Source organism: Sebastes umbrosus, chromosome 19 (assembly GCF_015220745.1).
Source record: "Sebastes umbrosus isolate fSebUmb1 chromosome 19, fSebUmb1.pri, whole genome shotgun sequence".
Classification (NCBI taxonomy): domain Eukaryota; kingdom Metazoa; phylum Chordata; class Actinopteri; order Perciformes; family Sebastidae; genus Sebastes; species Sebastes umbrosus.
In genome coordinates, this window is record NC_051287.1 from 11911898 (window position 1) to 11929408 (window position 17511).

Here is a 17511-nt window from a genome sequence, read left to right on the forward strand (position 1 = left end):
ATGTAAACACACACTACTCTGCAATATACGGAAAGAGAAAGTGAGATCACCTAGACTGCTGCTCTTTGGCTGCATTCCCAAAAAGAGTTTAGCTGACTGTGTTTAAAGGAAAGTTCAACAATTAATTGAAACCAGTTTTGTATTTTCACTACCATATGCCAGTATGAACTGCGAAAACCGCTGTAAATAAAAACGTTCTTTCTCTGTGTGGCAAAATATATTTTAAGGCAAGTTTAAAGGTACAGTGTGTAGGATTTGGTGGCATCTAGTCTTGTGTTGCAGATTGCAACCAACTGAGTACCCCTTCACTCACTCCTCCCTTTCCAAGCCTGCGGTAACGTGAGCCGCCAAGTGCAAAACAATTGTAACGCCATTTGTCTCGCTCAGAGGCCATCCATCCTTACCATAATCAGCAACGGAAGTCACACGGCGACTAGCAGTACCACAGTTTTGCACTCTGCGGCTCACGTTACTGCGCTTTCAACAGCGTGTCGGAGAACTACGGTGGCCTTCAGGTTAACGTAAAACACGAAAAGCTCTCTCTAGAGCCAGTGTTTTCTTTTGTCCGTTCTGGGCTACTGTAGAAACATGGTGGTCTCCGTGAAGAGGATCCGCTCCCTATGTAGATATGAAGGGCTCATTCTAAGCTAACGAAAACACAACGATTCTTAGTTTCAGGTGATTATACACTAATGAAAACATAGTTTTGAATATTCTATTTCTGCTAATAGATTGCCTGAAATGCTACACACTGGCCCTTTAAGGGATCGTCTACCATTAATAGTAAGAACAGCTTTACAATACTTAGAACAGTATCAATAAACAAATCAACAAATCAATTTCAATCATTATTTTTGAATTTCTGAACAAATCACATTTGTTCTTCTTACTGATGCCCAACCCTTACTGGGAAATTAAGTCTTTTGAGCAAGGGTGTGATGTTGTTTTGGTTCAGTCTGGAATCCACTGCTGTTTCTGAGTGAGGTCATTTTTGAGCACAGAGGAGGATAGAAAATGCCAGGTTTTCTATTATACTGATAGAAGGGAGGTAGTTTCTTGTGTAAATTGGATTTGCAGTACAATCGCTTACTCAGATCTCTTGAACACTTATCTCCTGCTAAATTTGAAAAAAAATCCCTCTTTGCCTGTTTTTGTCTGGCCAAAGTTATACAAAAAGGTCAAACATCTCTGAAAGGGTTAAAGTTGCCATTGAGTACTGGGATTTGATTATGTGCGACTTCTTATGGGAAGGTTGAGATGAGTTCCACGAGAAAGTAAACCCCACAGCAATTCCCTGTCCGCCATCTCCCATCTGCTGACCACATGATGATGAGTGCGCCTGCTGTCCTCTTCACTTGTCCTTCTCAGGATGCTGTAAAACTAGCCATGGGTGATTTCTTCTTGGAAGGACAGGAAGAGATGGAAAGTTGGTTACACGCACCATGCATAAGCATGTATACACATAGATTCTCTCACACTCACATAAACCCCTAGGCTCAGTAAAAAAGAGCACAAGGACATAAGGTTGGCTCCATTCACATAAACCCTGCTGTACTTACGTAGTCAAATGATGGGAAAACAAAACCCGAATCCGGTTTGTAAAATAAAAAGTAGTTTTGCCAGAAACAATAGAGATAGGGACGCACACACACATGTGAAAATAAGTCCTACAAACAGGTGCCTGCTTTGTGTCTTCTTGTGCAAGCGTATGAGCATGCCGGTGACGTGATGCGCATCCTCGCCAATGATTTCACACCATTCCACTGATCTACAGGTGGCGGTAATGCATCAAGAAAAGCAACAATGTGCCAGAACAGGCGGGAATGAAGAAAACGTGCACAATGCAGGTTTCAGAATATTACAAAATTCTACTTTGCAAAGTTTTCATGTGGAAGGAAACGCATTTAACAATTTTATTGTTAGGCTTCAAGGATACAAACAATGCATTTTGATGACTAAAGACCTTTACACATTTCTAAATTTTGGTGAGGAAAAACTGGCATGGCCATTTTCAAAGGGGTCCACTTGACCTCTGACCTCAAGATATGTGAATGAAAATGGGTTCTATGGGTACCCACGAGTCTCCCCTTTACAGACATGCCCACTTTATGATAATCACATGCAGTTTTGGGGCAAGTCATAGTCAAGTCAGGACACTGACACACTGACAGCTGTTGTTGTCTGTGGGGCTGCAGTTTGCCATGTTACGATTTGAGCATATTTTTTATGCTAAATGCAGTACCCGTGAGGGATTCTGGACAATATTTGTCATTTTTTTGTGTTGTTAATTGATTTCCAAAAATAAATATATTCATACATTTACATAAAGCAGCATATTTGCCCACTCCCATGTTGATAAGAGTATTAAATACTTGAACAATCTCCCTTTAAGGTACATTTTGAACAGATAATGTGTAATTTGCTAAAACTATGGACAATCATGTGATTAATCGCGCTTAAATATTTTAATCTATTGACAGCCCTAATGTGCACAATAACTGAATCTAGTCAACTGATCTGTTGCAAAAAGCAGTGACACGGCAGGTCACATACTGTCTTGCTGCTCCATTCAGCCACTGGCGCTTCTCTGCTGAAAGAAAAAAAAAATGTTTGAATGACACCAACAGAGATTCTCTTCATCACTCATCAATGAGTCAACTGCATTGTCAAATTAACCATGACTCTTGTTCACTGTGTGTGTCAGGTGTTGGCTCATGCAGGGGTCGTCTGTGAATGATTTGATTATCTTAAAGCCATGGTGGTGTAAACGCTCGCATCGTCAGACAGCGTGGAGCGCCAAGACATACCATTGTCCAAACACATGCGCACAGATGCCGTATCACTGACTTGCATTTGTTTCAAATTCCCAACATGTAGCCAATCAGTGTTCAACCCAAGAACTGAGTAATTGTTAGGTCTAGATTTCAAGTTGACAAACACGCATAGCTGCACATTTCTTTCAATTCAATTCAATTCAATTCAAATGCACAGGTACAATATTGCCAAAGCGTCACATTTCAAGTTTCTCTCTGCTCCTGAAATGCCTATGTGTGTCTTCTGGCTGACTGAGAGCAGAACCAATCAGAGCTAACTACAACCCTCCAATCCGCTACCAGCGTGGAAACATGACTGGCTCGCAATGTTGCCTGTTTTCTGTGTGTTTGTGTGTGTGTGTGTGTGTGAGGCACTTAATGCAAGAAATTGCTGTTCACAGTGCAGCTCTTTTAATCACCTTACAACCGCAGCATCTGTCCTCATGAATCCTGCTCTGGCAGAGTCATTTCTGGCAAACTCTGCTCAAACATCTACAGTAAATGCTGCCAGGGGTGTTGCGCCTACCACATCTCAAATGAGCCTGGATTTGTAAGCCTGCATTAACAACTGAAAGATCTCAAGTTTAATCGAATATTATCCAGATCAACTGTGCCTGTTCGAGCCCCCAGGAAGAGCGTCGAGCTTTGAAGCAAATTTTCATAGTGGCCGAATGGTGGTACTACAACTTCCCAGTCCGTCATGTGATGCCATTGGGCCCAAAAAGACTTTTTCCCATATAGACTTACATTGGGAAAGAGACGTCGCTTTTTCAGTACGCACACTTGAATAGCCCTTATTAAAATCATTCCATCCTAAAAGTTGTAAAATGCCTTAATAGCCAGTTATTTTCCTTCCTCCGTTGATGTGAATGAGCCCCAGACCGAGGCTGGAGCAAGGGCTGGGAGGCGGAGTTAAAGGAAACGCTACTGCGCCTGCTCTATGGGCTCAATGGATGCGGAAGATCACCGGATGATCCGGATATTTTATCACTCGGCAGTCGAGCCATTTTGGTTTCCACTGAGCAAGTCTCATAGGAATGAACGGGCACCCGCCTCCCATCCTGTATCCAATTTTCTTTATACATCCATGTGCCTGTGAGGATGAAAAAAAAAACTAAAACTTGTAATCATGTAACACCATCAATCAGAAACAGCTCTGGAAAGGAATTTGTTTTTGGACAGAAGAACCGAATTTACACTCATAGCCTGAAGCAACAAAATCTGGTGGCACCAAGAAGAAAACAATTTAACCATAAACAGACAATTTAGTCAACAAAACAGTTGATAGGACCAGACTGGTAGTATTTTAAAAGTTCAAGGACCAAAATGCTGCTCTAAATCAGATGCAGTTTGAGAAAATTGGAATGAGAATTTGGCGGTTAGTGGCATGGTTAACAATCTGGATTTGATCTAAACCATAACAGAACATTACAGCACCAGATTGTGTTGTTTTTACCGCTGACTTATGTATTTTTTATTCCCAAGCCAGTGAGAATAAAAGAGAGAAGTAAGGTGAAAGTGAGTGAATCACTGCTGCTGACCAACCACTCTGCAGATATATCACAGCCTGTTTGTGCTGGCAGAGCAGAAAACCTTCATTATTGCCATTTCAAAGACTCCACTGTACTTCCAGTCAAAAGCGCATTTCTCGAACCATTAGATCACTGTGACATCATCACCACACTCCATCAGTGTGTGTACGCCACAAGCCTCTTTATCAATAATTGCCAACACTCAGCTGCTGAATGTGAACTTTTATCTAATCTGTGTGGGAAAGAGGGGAAAGGAAAAAGAAATCCCTTTGCGGACTAACGGGAAGCCACCGGGCCATTTGAGAAATATATATAATGGTTTGTGTCCGCTGACTTACTTTAACGAGATCATGGTCACGACCGCAGATGATGGTTAGATTAGGAAAATGATGGAGAGATGAACGGGAATTGAGAGACAGACATGGGGTAGAGAGGAAGACAGGTTGCAGAAAGAAAGGCACGATGAAGAAATGAGGCATAGAAAACTGAGTAAGTGATGAGACACAAAGAAAAAGAAAGAGAGAGGGGAGGAGAGGGACAGGAAATAAGCAAGATAAAGAGAGGCTGAGAGATGCAGATAGAGAGATTAATGGAAGAAAGGCAGTGAGACAGAAGAATGAGAGCAGTAATTTAATATTGGGTGTTTATTCATTTTTTAGGGCCTGAGAGAATTGCACATTAGTGGAAACCTGAGCCAACATGAAGACGTGAGAAATAATAGAAAGGCAGGAGAATCCCAGATAGCAGAATTTGAAGCCCTGTAATGAGTAATGTATGTTGCTACATCTGGAATACATCAGCATAATGTAAAAGAAGGTGTGAGACGCAGCATTATAAAGATCAGAGACGTAGGTTATATTTTACACTTCATTTACTGAAATATTTACTCTACTCTTGCTGAGAATTTTCTATTTAATTCTAAAAGTTATTTTGATTTTGCTTCATTTCAGTACATTATGGTAAGAAATATGCAGATAAGAAGCAAATTTTCGCCTTGGTTCATACCATCATCCGGAGGTGCATGTATTCACTGTGTCTAGCAAGTCACACATCAGATGAATTAATCTGGTTTACTACAGCGGTATGAACACAAAATAAACAGATTTTGCTATGATTTAATTGCAATAAAAGGATCAAAAGGATGCCGAAATAACTAGATAATGATGCAAGTTTGTAAAAAGTCTGAATTCATTCAAGCAAACAAGTTCGGATCGATCAGGGCTGGGCTATTCCAAAATTGTAGCTGCTCCATCAACACTCAAAATAACGTCATCTAGGCATGCACATACATTTATCCAATTAGATTTTTGTGAATTTCGCATATTCGGGTTGCCCCGTGCAAATTTATTCGCATCTTTGCATTGACTTTGCATGTAATCGCGTCATGCAAAAAGTGTGCCTCACATTTGATGTGAATACACCTTTAGAAAGGAGGTTGGAGTGGATGGTTGGGTGACGTAGACACTCGTACTGGTAGACCACAGTCAGTGTTGATATGTATTCTGAGAGGAAGGTGCATGTTCCCCTCGTTCATCTGTCCAACATTTATATGAGCCGTGAACTTGTGATGTTTGAGAAATGCTTGTTCACTTGTGTTTAGTCTTTCTGCTCACTCAGGTTTTCTGTACGGGGACTTTAATTACCTGACCCTTTAAGAAGAAGGAGTGCACTTGTAGGTCATTTTTCCTGCTGTAATGTTAGTCAGTTCCCAAGAAGGGAATGTTTACTTGTTTCTCAACTCCACTACCAACATGTATACGTTTTTCTTTTGCCTCTTGAGAGGGTACATTTAATTAATATCTTATCGTTTTTCCAGAAATTCAACTTCTGCATGCTGGTCCATTTTTCCCCACTCAAACTACCAACCATCCTCAAGGGCTCTCCAGTGCAACCGCACTGCCTGCACTGTCTATATTTAAACCCCTGGTTTTGGGAACGGAAATGAGCGTTGGGTGCAACAATTGGCTGTTTTTCTCGTGTAGTGAGTGGAAGACAAGTGATGCAGCATCTGTGATGCCTCCCAAAGTCCTGCCAAAATGTCTAGCATAACTAGAATCTCCCTCTTGAAAACAAGAGAAAGACTGGTCGAGGTCCAACACATAGTCCTTCCAACAAGTCCTTAAAATTAGACAACAAAATGTGCGTTTGCCCATGTGTACTTGGGTTCAAATCAGTACTTTTGTTGAGGTTAAGAGAAATCTTTTTCAGAAACCAGAACATCTTTTAAATCACCAAAAATAAAGAATCTTCAAGCGCATGTGTATAACTGCTAACGTAACTTTGACAAAGCCAAAATAGATGATGTAATGTTCATTACCTCTCTGCAAATTGTTTTTCAAAGCATAACCCAAATGACTGGAAATGTGAAACTGATGGCAGCAATAAAAAAAAGCATTTCTAGTTGCAGTCATTTCTAGTTAAAGGAATAAACATGCAAAAGCACCAACATGATCCATTAAGCCGTTTAACCTCATATATTTATGTAATTATGTAGCGCACTACATGTGACTGAGGACCATAGAACAAGCTGCTGCAGACAATATGTCAGTAATAGAGGAAAACAGCGTCATAAACTTCTTAATGATGCATTTCTCCCTGGAAGAAACATGACACATCGGCCATTAGAGCAAAGCCTCTACTAACAAACAACAAGTTGGATTAGGAAAGAGATCCACATTTCCTAATCTGAAGGAGGAGGTGGTGCGCAGAGACAGGAAAATACCCATATCATTGCTCACAATCCCCTAACGATGTGGTACGAAGCAAAGAGCTTTAATGCTGGAAGTGAGACTGTTTGTAGTTAATAATGTTTGTAAGGCTAATCGTGCTGGGACGGACAGTTTTTCTGAGTGCTTTCTCAACACCGTCCAAATGTTTTCACATCAATGTTTGAGTGCTCTACCATCTGTCTTTTTTCCATGGTGTAATTATGTAAGTGAGTGTTTGCGTGTGTTTGTGTCTGCACATGCGAGTGTTTATCTGTGTCTACCCTCAGTTTTGCGTCTGTGTGTGTGTTTGTGGGAGTGTGGAGTTCATTGCCGTGGTCTGGTCTCTATTATTTCCTTATATTTGTTCCCATAGCCCTCTGTTCTCTCTCTTATGGAAGCCCATTTCCGCCAAGAAAAGAAAAAAAAAGCATGACAGTTAGGGATGATAATAAAAAAAAGTATTCGTGGTAAGTAAAAAAAAAGTAGAAGTCAAAGTTTTGACTGGCTTTGTCAAAATAAGGAGATACAAAGCAACATGGCTTTCAACAAGGTCAGTTCACTGTGTAGATGAAGATGATCCTTCAAATGTCATATTGATTGCTTTTACATGCACAAGATATTCCGTCTTTTGCCCTTATTCCCGAAAAAGACAGTATTCCTACTAAGCTGTGGGAATGTTTTGTATGTATTTAATGTTTTGTTTATCTCTGTGGAAGATATCTGACGTTTGGTTCCCACTTATAACAAGGCTTGTGAGCCTATGGTATAGCGATTATGGTATCACGTGGTATCCCAGGGTTGTCAGTTAGTTTGGAAAAAACTGATTAATGGCTGAGATGACGGTCAACGACTTGTTGTGAAGTGAATGCAATGGAATTGGGGAGGGAGAATGCGACATCTAGTGGCTCAATGTTATCAATAGCCCCTTTAAAAATTCCTTCTGACCAGAGATGTGGGCTTTTCTTTTGGACGCGCATCTCCGCAAACTGTCGGCTAGGTTTGTGTAAAACGCACAGAGCTGGACAAAAACAGGCAAGAGGCTGTTGGGCCATGTGTCTCAAACTGCTGTAAAAAAAAACAACTGAGATGCATATTCCGAATGCGCTGTATACATGTCCAAAGAATGCTCCTAAAACCGGAATAATATCACTATATCCCACGTCTAAATCGGAATATGCTCCACTCAGAATATCCAAATTGAATATGCTGTTTACATGACCCGTATCTAATTCAGAATATTCTGAATAATTTTGGAATATCAGTGTGTTTGTATGTGTCACATAGGTCACAGTTGCTATGCTAAAATCCCCATACATGCCTCTTGCTTCTGTGTAATTTCTAACTCTATCAAGACCTGGAAAGCCATGAATTGCCAGATTTTCCAGGCCTGCATCGGAGCCGTGTTTATTTACTTTCCTCTGCTGACTTTCCATTTCTCCAGTCTCTTTTCCCTCCATGTGGCATTTTCAAGTATAGCGACAGGGCGAAAGGATTCACTTAATGCCAACAATATCTATGTGTTTCTTCCGTAAACAAAAGCTCAGCTTTACTCTCTGTGGCAGTAACGCTGCTCTATGTGGCCACGGTAAGCATTTTTTTGGGCAAAGTAGTTTTGAGATGAAGGGTGTAACGCAAGCAACCGTATACCCCTGGCTTCAGAGAGGAAATGAAAGAACCCAAGGGTGAAAGCTCTCAGGTCAAAGCTTCACACAAAGACTGTTTTCTTCCTCATTCTGAGGGAAAATCAGGACAAACATCCTGTGAATATGCACATTTCACACAGAACAGGATCAGTGTTAAAGAAGAAGCAGGTTATATGAAAGAGCAAAATGCACAAGAGTATTTTGTGTTTTTAGTTGTTATGGATTTTGCCTCACTCGGACAAGAATATAGACTATCTTATGTTTCCATAAACACTAACAGAAAATGAAACAGTGTTGCTAAAGGCAGGAAACAATCGTATATAGGTGTAGGTAATATACAATCACAATGTTGGTCGGAAGTATATTTTTCCTTTTTCTGACTGAAATTGTGTGCTCTTTTTCTGTGCTGACTCTCAGAGTGAGATGTTTCACTTAGAGACAGCTAGCTCAGATAGTTTCTCTGCTGGGGCTGCAAACCGTTTGAGAAATTTATCTAACTCCGCAGAGTCTGCCTGCATAGCTGGGAAGTGAGGTCAAGCCTTCGCTGCAGCTGCCGCCTGCAAAACACTAACAGATAACAGGCCTGCCTGTCAATATCGCGTCTCTCTCTCTCTCTCTCTCCCCCTCTCTGTCTCTGCTTGCATAATTTGTCATCAAGACTTTTTGTTTTACTGTCTCAAGAGTTTAATGTCCTACAGTTGTCTGTCTTAGTTGTGACAAATAGCATCTGTTGACAGGATTCACAACACTTGAACTGGACATTCATGAGTGATGAGTCAGTGACCCCCCCCTCGGCCGTGCTAACACAGTTCATCTAATCACAGAAATGATGATGCATTGTACTCAAACCAAATGAGGTTTGAAGGTTGTAGATATGATGATGGAATACTGGAGATCTGGTTGCAATAAAGAGGTAGAGGTCGTCGTTTATGTTCCCGAAGATGTTTCACGTTAAGGGAGGGATAATGGAGGGTGTTGATTGGAATTTCCTGAGAAATCAGGAATCCCATCCCATCTTTTAACTATGACATTTTCAGTTGACTAAACTTGACCTAGCTTTAACCATCATATGAATCTTTTCTTTCGTAATGATGTAACTGTTTTGGAAAGCCCTAACAAATTATGTTTAAGGCGCCAGATCAGAAAAAGGTCATACAGTGTGATGTGTTTTGGAAGAAAATGACAAACAGGATATTTATTTAGCTTTTGGAGATTATTTGGTTTTGTTTTCTTTTAACATAGCGTTTTAAACTAATTTCTGATTTATTTCTATGACATTGGGCTTTTATTTTGAAAGCTTCTCGGTCACCCTGGTTTGTGGAGCCCTAAAAGTGACAAATTGTCATTGAAATCTCAACAGTGATATTATATAGTATGTTCATACTGTATATGTGATTAGTCAAGTGATACAGTATTATATTGAATTAGTATATCTCTTTAGTCAAAATTGCAATAGAATATTTAAATAGCAAAGCAAGTTCTGTAATTTAAATTATTTGTGAAAAATAATAAAAAAAATATTTGTATTTATCATGTATTTAATGATGAAAAATTGTTATCAAATAATTTATAATTATTCCATTTGCACAATTTCACCAGCACCTTTTAGCCTTCAAATATTCTTGCATGTTGGAAAGAATCATGTTCAATCAATCAGTGACATATTTCAAACATTTTCCATTTGACTTTTACTTTAGTTGTTTCCTAATGTATCTTCTATCATATTAAAAAAAAAGAACTAGAAAAACTACTGTACTGGCACTGTAAGTGCTATCATAAATAAGACTGTGTAAGATTGTGTGGTGAAAGTAAATTGGAGATACATTGATTTTTAATTCACACAGATTGGTACTGGAATGTTGTTATTTATTTATTTGCACTCAGTTTAAATTATTAATATCAACATGATTACTAATGCATTTAAGTACAATTATTACTTAGAAAATAGCCTTTTAGTGGTATCTTTAACTTTTGAAACTCCATGACTGGTAACCTAATGCAGCCGCAATAACAAAGTATTTGAGAACTCTATACAACAAAAGTACTTTGTACTCAGAAAGTGCCATTAAAAAGTTTTAGATGTGGTTTTAGAGTGACATGGGTGTTTTTGTTTTGCAGACTGATGGTATGTGGTTGTTTAGTGATGATGATGTGGTCGTAGAGTGTTTTTTCTTTGTTTCATGACAGACCAAAAAGAACCAGCACTGGCTCCCAGATGGAGTAGCTTCATCTACACTATACTGTATAGACCTTTTCAGAATTGACAACATAAACATTCTTAATGGGCCCCTTTTGTATTTCCAGTTGCGAAGTTTGTTAATGCATTAGCTGACAGGAAGTAATCTTGGACCAAAGCTGTTGCACTAGCAACAGAATGGCAATGAAAAGGTCTATATGTTACATTATCCGATCCAATCAGTGGTTGTGTGGTAGAATATACTTTCAGGGCCAAGATCTTCATTTCTGCTTTTTTACTTTTTTTGTGGTTTGCTAGAGAGAGAGGAAAGACAAGGAAATGTCTGCCTGGTTCAAAGTCAGGGTGTCACATGAACGTAATATACACTTAAGAGGGAAGGTGGAGGTTGCAGGATGCCTCACATGTGAAACATGATGAGGTATAAATTTTAAGACGACAGTGGAAATACATGCCATCTTGATGAAGTCATCAACTCGAGTTTAAGTCCCGGTGAATCATTGTTTCTCAAGTGCGAGTCAGTCTGAGATCAAAGCAAGTCATCAGTGTCCAAAGGTATGAATGAAAGTCATAACGAGTCATTCAAATTTAATCTGCAAGGAGCCAGGAAGTTCAGGACTTAGTACTGCAATGTGCAAACCCTCACAATACAAATTCACACAAACATTTACTTATTTGGTGAAATACAGTACTGTACGTTAACTTTAAAATTCAAGAAAATCAGGCTAACATCACAGTTTTGTGCATATTCAGCCCAAGTGTTTTGTCAGCCAAAGCCAAGCCAACAAACCTCAAAGGCAAAAAAAAACACCCTCTTCGAATGATATCAGCCGAATGAATGAGCATTATCAGCAGTTATCAGCCTCATAGATATGGGTTAGAAGGGGCCTGCTACACCTACTAGTAGGTCCAAAAGGCCGTTATCATATATTGGCATGGTTGATCACCGTTACGATTTTGAATGATATCAGCCGATTAAATGGGCGTTATCAGCGGTTATCAGACTCATAGGTATGGGTTAGGAAGGGCCTGTTACACCTACTAGTAGGTTATCATCCCTTCACATGGTTGATCACTGATACAAATACAAGCAACGCTGACCTCTAGTGGCCGTAGTAATTATGACGGGAGCAAAGGAGGAAGTCAGATGAAACGTGGGGTGGATGTTTGTCAAACAAACACAGAACTTTCACACAGGAGACCGCTGTTTGTGTCCCATGTAAAACCAAAAGCCAACATTGACTTGCAATGTAACTTTAGCCTATGTAAGTTACGCAACAAACGTAGGCTTCTTATTTTAACCCAAACCACGATCTTTTCTTAAACCTAACCAAGTGGTTTTGGTGCCTAAACCTAAAGTCGTTTTGTTTCAATTCACAAAGTTAAGTTGAACTTTCACTTTCACAATGTGGTAGGGGCAGTTTGGCCCGTCTGAAGCATCAGAATTGTAGTGATAACCACTGAAAACACAGATTCAATCAGCTGAGAACATTCGAAATGGGTGCCAAAAACTGTTTTTGTGCTACTTTCATTTATGTGTCTCTTATTAGCTTCAAATACAGACACACATTTTCCTTTTCAGGATGAAGTAATATATGATGTGAATAATTGTCTTTGTAGATTTATGATGGATTATACACATGTAGGCCCTAGAAAAATCCAGTTACAAAATGCATTTTAGAAGAAATTCTGAGATAATCCAACTAATCAGTGAAATCTGTGCGTCTTGGTGTAACTGAAAGAAACTATGCTCCCAGAACAGCCTTGTTAGTCCATTCCAGTTCCCCAGCACCAATTTTAATTCCCCTACCTCCCCCTGCTTTGTTTCTCCTCAGGTGCGTTCATCATCTGCTGGACCCCCGGCCTGGTCATCCTCCTCCTCGACGTCTTCTGCCCCATCTGCAACGTCCTCACCTATGAAAAGTTCTTCCTGCTTCTCGCCGAGTTCAACTCGGCCATGAACCCCATCATCTACTCCTACCGCGACAAGGAGATGAGCGCCACCTTCAGGCAGATCCTGTGCTGCCAGCGGCAGGAGAATGTCAACGGGACAGCGGCGGAGGGATCCGACCGGTCGGCATCGTCCGTCAACCACACGGTGCTGAGCGGCGGTATACACCACCACCACCACCACCACAATAATGAACACTCAGTGGTATAAACGGAGAGGCTGGAGATCACGGAGATTAACCCAACTGCTCGAAGGGGTTAATTTGTCTTGGAGATACTGACTGAAACAAGGTAAACGGCAGCATGGGAAGGTCGGGAGGGACTGCAAATATGATACGAACTGAAGACAGTAACGTGATAAATTTGAGAATGAAGATTAGGTAGATGTTATGATGAGCTGGATGAGATCACAATGAAGAAGAGGATGGTTACATGAAGTAAGATGACAAGACTTTATCGCTGTGTGGAGGAAGAAAAGGGGGGGGTCTGATCTTCAAGGACTCTGATAGGCTGTTAGCATTTTTGTGTAGTTGTTTATTATTTTTTGTGTTGTTAAGGACAACGCTGATATGAACTATTTAAAAGTAATCTGTGAAATGAAGGTAATGCCAGTACTCCAGTCTTCTCTAACTTTGTATCCTCTAGACATAGGTTTCAGACTTTTCCCCCTTGATCCCCATTCATTCCAAGGTCCCATAACATCATACACACACATGTTACATACAGACACCATGACACTACCATCGGAGTTTCCTTCACATCCATTTGAAGACTCATTTTTGGGTGTGAACCCACTATTCTTTCTTTTTTCCTTTATGATTGGGAGGAAAGACTTCAAATCTGGAAAAATGCAACCAGCACATGCAGTTTTGTGCTCATAACGTGCAACCGTGAATGACCTTGTGGAGACTCAAGGATTTTCTTGGTAGTATTTGGAGGTTTAACTTTTTTCAAAATATAGGCGTCAAAGTGAAAAATGTATCGGACATCCTGCCAATGCTTCTTAAATAGATAAATATATCAATACTGACATGTATGACATGTTTAGCGACTCACCAAAAAAATGCTGTTGTTCCCTTTATGGATTGTTTAAGTAACCAGAGCCACCATTCATTTCCGCAGCACATTCATCGTTCATCCTTTAATGACAAGTGACCTTACGACCTAAATACTTTCGGGACTCATTATTCTACTGATCTTCTTCGCCAACTAATAAAGCTTTAATGAGTCCAGTTTCCTCTTTTGATCCAACTTAAATACATGAAGGGTCCAGGATATTTTGTTTATTCCCTCTAAGGAATTAGAGACAAGTTGTTCCCGAGATCTTACCAAAACGGGGAGGATGTTTGCGTTTTTAGAGCAGGCTCTGTGCCACAGTGTTATGTGGAGACAAGGTGAAGGTCATTTCTGGTGAGAGTTAACAGCCTTCAGATCATGACATGAAATGTGCTGATCTGTCTGACGCTCATGGTTTTATTAAGTGTCCATGAGACTGAAAAGTGGTGGGTGGTAAGCAAATATGAAAGTTCATATTATATTGCCCTCATTGTGAGCGGTGACAAGATGGGTCATTACGTCTTTATAGCATGAACATGAAGATAAAATGGGTGTTAATGAGTGCCTGTCTGAATTTTAGTTTACAAACTCAATTTTGCCACCAATGATACTGTAGTTTAGACTGCAAACACTGACCTGCAAATGTCATGGTAGTCCATCTAAATGTTGTATTTCAGTCTGGACCAAAGAGGTGGACTGGCCTACAGGCTGACCGACCCTAGCATTGCCATCCATGGAGGCACACCACTAGCTTGGCCAATAAAAATCCAGTTTGCAATTGGTCAGTGGTGTAAAATTGTGTCAGTGTGCCATGAGCATAGCTGAGATTTAAATCCACTCATTCTATTGTATTCCATTATTTCTCTCCAAAATTTGACTGTTAAAAATGCTGGTCCCTACTGAACCAATACTTAGCCCAGAATCTGTGGCTTTTTGGCCCTGCATATAAAATCATGAGCTCCATTTCAGCTCAGCCTCTAACACCTCTTAGCTTAAAGCTAGGGTTGGTAATGTTGAGAATCTAGCACGAGTACACTGGATTTTAAAAATGATGCAACTGAAAAACCCAGCCCAGTGTTGCCAACTCTTTTCCAATGAAAGTAGCTAGCATCAGGTCTAAAAGTCACTAAATCTAGCGGGAAAGTCAGCAACACTGACAGCCCGTCCCTTCAGGCCTCCCTCCAAAGCCACTCCCCCAAAATTCTCATGATGAACGTAAACATATCATAATAAACAATCATATTACAGTCCTGCCACAGCCACAGATACCAGATTTTTGTCTCTTTTTTTTTGTCAGAGCATTTGATTTATTGATTGCTGTCAGGATGTAAAAGAGAATTTCAACAAATATAACAATTAAACAACACTTCCAACCCTACCTTTAAAATCCAAAAATCTTCAACACCAATTTGCATCTTTTATGGCAGCATTTGGGGGGAAAAAATAACATTTTAGAGTCTGCTCATTTCTTTTCTGTGAGGAACTCATGAAGTTCACTCCTACAGTATCGCAGTCTGATAGCGTCTGCGCGGCTTTACAAACACTCCGAGGAAAGTATGAAAACATCTTTTCTATTTAGCCAGAAACTGAATGTCATGTACGCATTTTTTGCTGCAACAGTGTTATTGGTGATATGAAGTAAATACAGATGTCCATCCAAAATATATGATGTTTTTTTTTATGTCATCATATGAGATGGTTGGGATTATGATAATGTCTTTGTGAACCAGTCTTTATTAGCAAGTGTTACAAATAATTCAAATGTTTCGCATATCTCTTCCTCCCTCCCTTCTCGTCCCTCCTCGTGGCATCTTGAACTGAGACGCATCCTGTGTTTAAAGCTTCCCAGTGAATTAAGTTGGCACATATTACAGATTCTGTACTAACCTGTCGACAGGCATATAGTGGGGTTCTGATAATGTTGATGTATACCTTAACTTTATGGAATGTTTACCCACACCACAACATTAAGCATTTTTAGTCTTTTGTACTGACAACAATGACGTATCACAGTTTACTTATAATACTAACAAGATAAAGCCGAGTTGAGCCAATGCAGTGTTGAATGGTGATATCTTATTTCCACAAGTGCACTCCCCACCTTCTTCTCTGAATTTGAGACTCTCTAAGCCAACAGAAAGTCAGCCTGGTGATGCTACATGCATGACGTACATTGTTAAGAATCACCAGCTGAACGTTAAGTCGTGACTTGAATCAAAACACATTTTGGCCAAAATACACCCAAAGAGAGCTGACATGAAAGCGAGGATCACGGCCAAAAACACAGTCAGATGTTTGCCAGGCAGCAAGATGTTTGCAGTGCTAAAATGAAGTCAGCTAGTATTTTTTGCCCGTTGAAGTTGGCCAAAATGTTGCCCTGTTTATGAGGCAACGTAAGTTCTTTTATTTTTTCAGCGTGTACCCAAAAGGTTGAGAGTGGGGAGTGGATTACTTATGGTCTTTCCCCCGTTTAGACTTTGTTTTTGGCCTTTTAATCTCCGGGTTGTGCCTCTACATTATAAAAAAAATTAACATTTTGAGAAAAATTCCAAGGAAACAATCTTAGATATTTTCTTCTTAAACAATTTAACTTAAAAGTTTTGCCTTTGAGTTTGTCCACACTTTACTTCTGTTAACTTCACAACAAAGCTCTGGACCCAACCCTTCATATTTGACATTCACTGTAACCATTTTTCTAACAAAAGTATTGATTCAGGTTATATAGCAAACCAACTAAACTTTCTGTCTTTGTATGTCTCTGTTTACCAGTGTGTCACTCTTCGTACACCATTGTAAGTATATGTGTACAGTATGTATGTATATAAATATATATTATTCAAAGTTAATCACCAAAGGGAAAGCGTTTTTGTGTTTTGTAAATTTTAAGTGTGTTATAATCTGTCCAAATGTACTGTAGGATTTTGTTTATGGTTTTTATGTCATGAGCTCTTTTGTATTATGACCCTAATTAATGCATTTCCTGTCAACTATTAACTTGTTTGCGACCCAGAACTAGATATCTGTGTGCAGTGCCTTCCGGTCCTTAAAGAGTAACTTAACACCTGTGTTTTACCGCCCTCTCTGGTTGAAATTGTGCTTTGTTGCACCTGTAACCACACCCAGCAGTGATGTCACAGTGTCCTGGAGTACACTTGTACATCACTGCAGCAAGGTGAGAAGTTAAAGGGGAACACCACCTAAATTAAAAATTCCAATAGGTTATTTCCATGGCCGATAAAAGTTCAGTCAATATTTGTGAATGTGAGCTACTCTCTCTCAAAGCCAGAAACCAGAGAAGTAAGTCTCAAACTTGTGATGTCATCGGGTATACTGTAAAGTCTGGAGCTGCTCCATAGACAATGAATGGGAGGCTGATTTTGTGGATCCACAGAATGTGTTTTTTCTTTTTTATTCCCAAATGAGCTTTATTCTATTGTAGTGTTGTCAGTTGTCATCTAGAACATCTCTCCCAATTCATTGTCTATGGAGCAGCTCCACACTTTATACCCTATTACATCACAAATTTGAGTTTTATCACTTTAGTTTTTGGATTTGGGAGAGAGTTTTTCATGTTAACTAATATTTTTTGGACTGTCTTAGACCATAGGAATAACA

The 17511-nt window shown here is 39.8% G+C and overlaps 1 protein-coding gene across 2 annotated transcripts in view; it reads left to right on the forward strand.

The window, feature by feature from the left end:
• The window catches only part of lpar1 (lysophosphatidic acid receptor 1), an 84611-nt gene extending 67869 nt beyond the window's left edge, over positions 1 to 16742 (forward strand). For both annotated transcript variants that reach the window (XM_037752433.1, XM_037752434.1), the window contains one exon: positions 12726 to 16742. In XM_037752433.1, the coding sequence (XP_037608361.1) occupies positions 12726 to 13051 (326 nt within the window). In that variant the 3' untranslated portion in view covers positions 13052 to 16742. The remainder of the gene's footprint in view (positions 1 to 12725) is intronic.
• Positions 16743 to 17511: the final 769 nt, after the last annotated feature.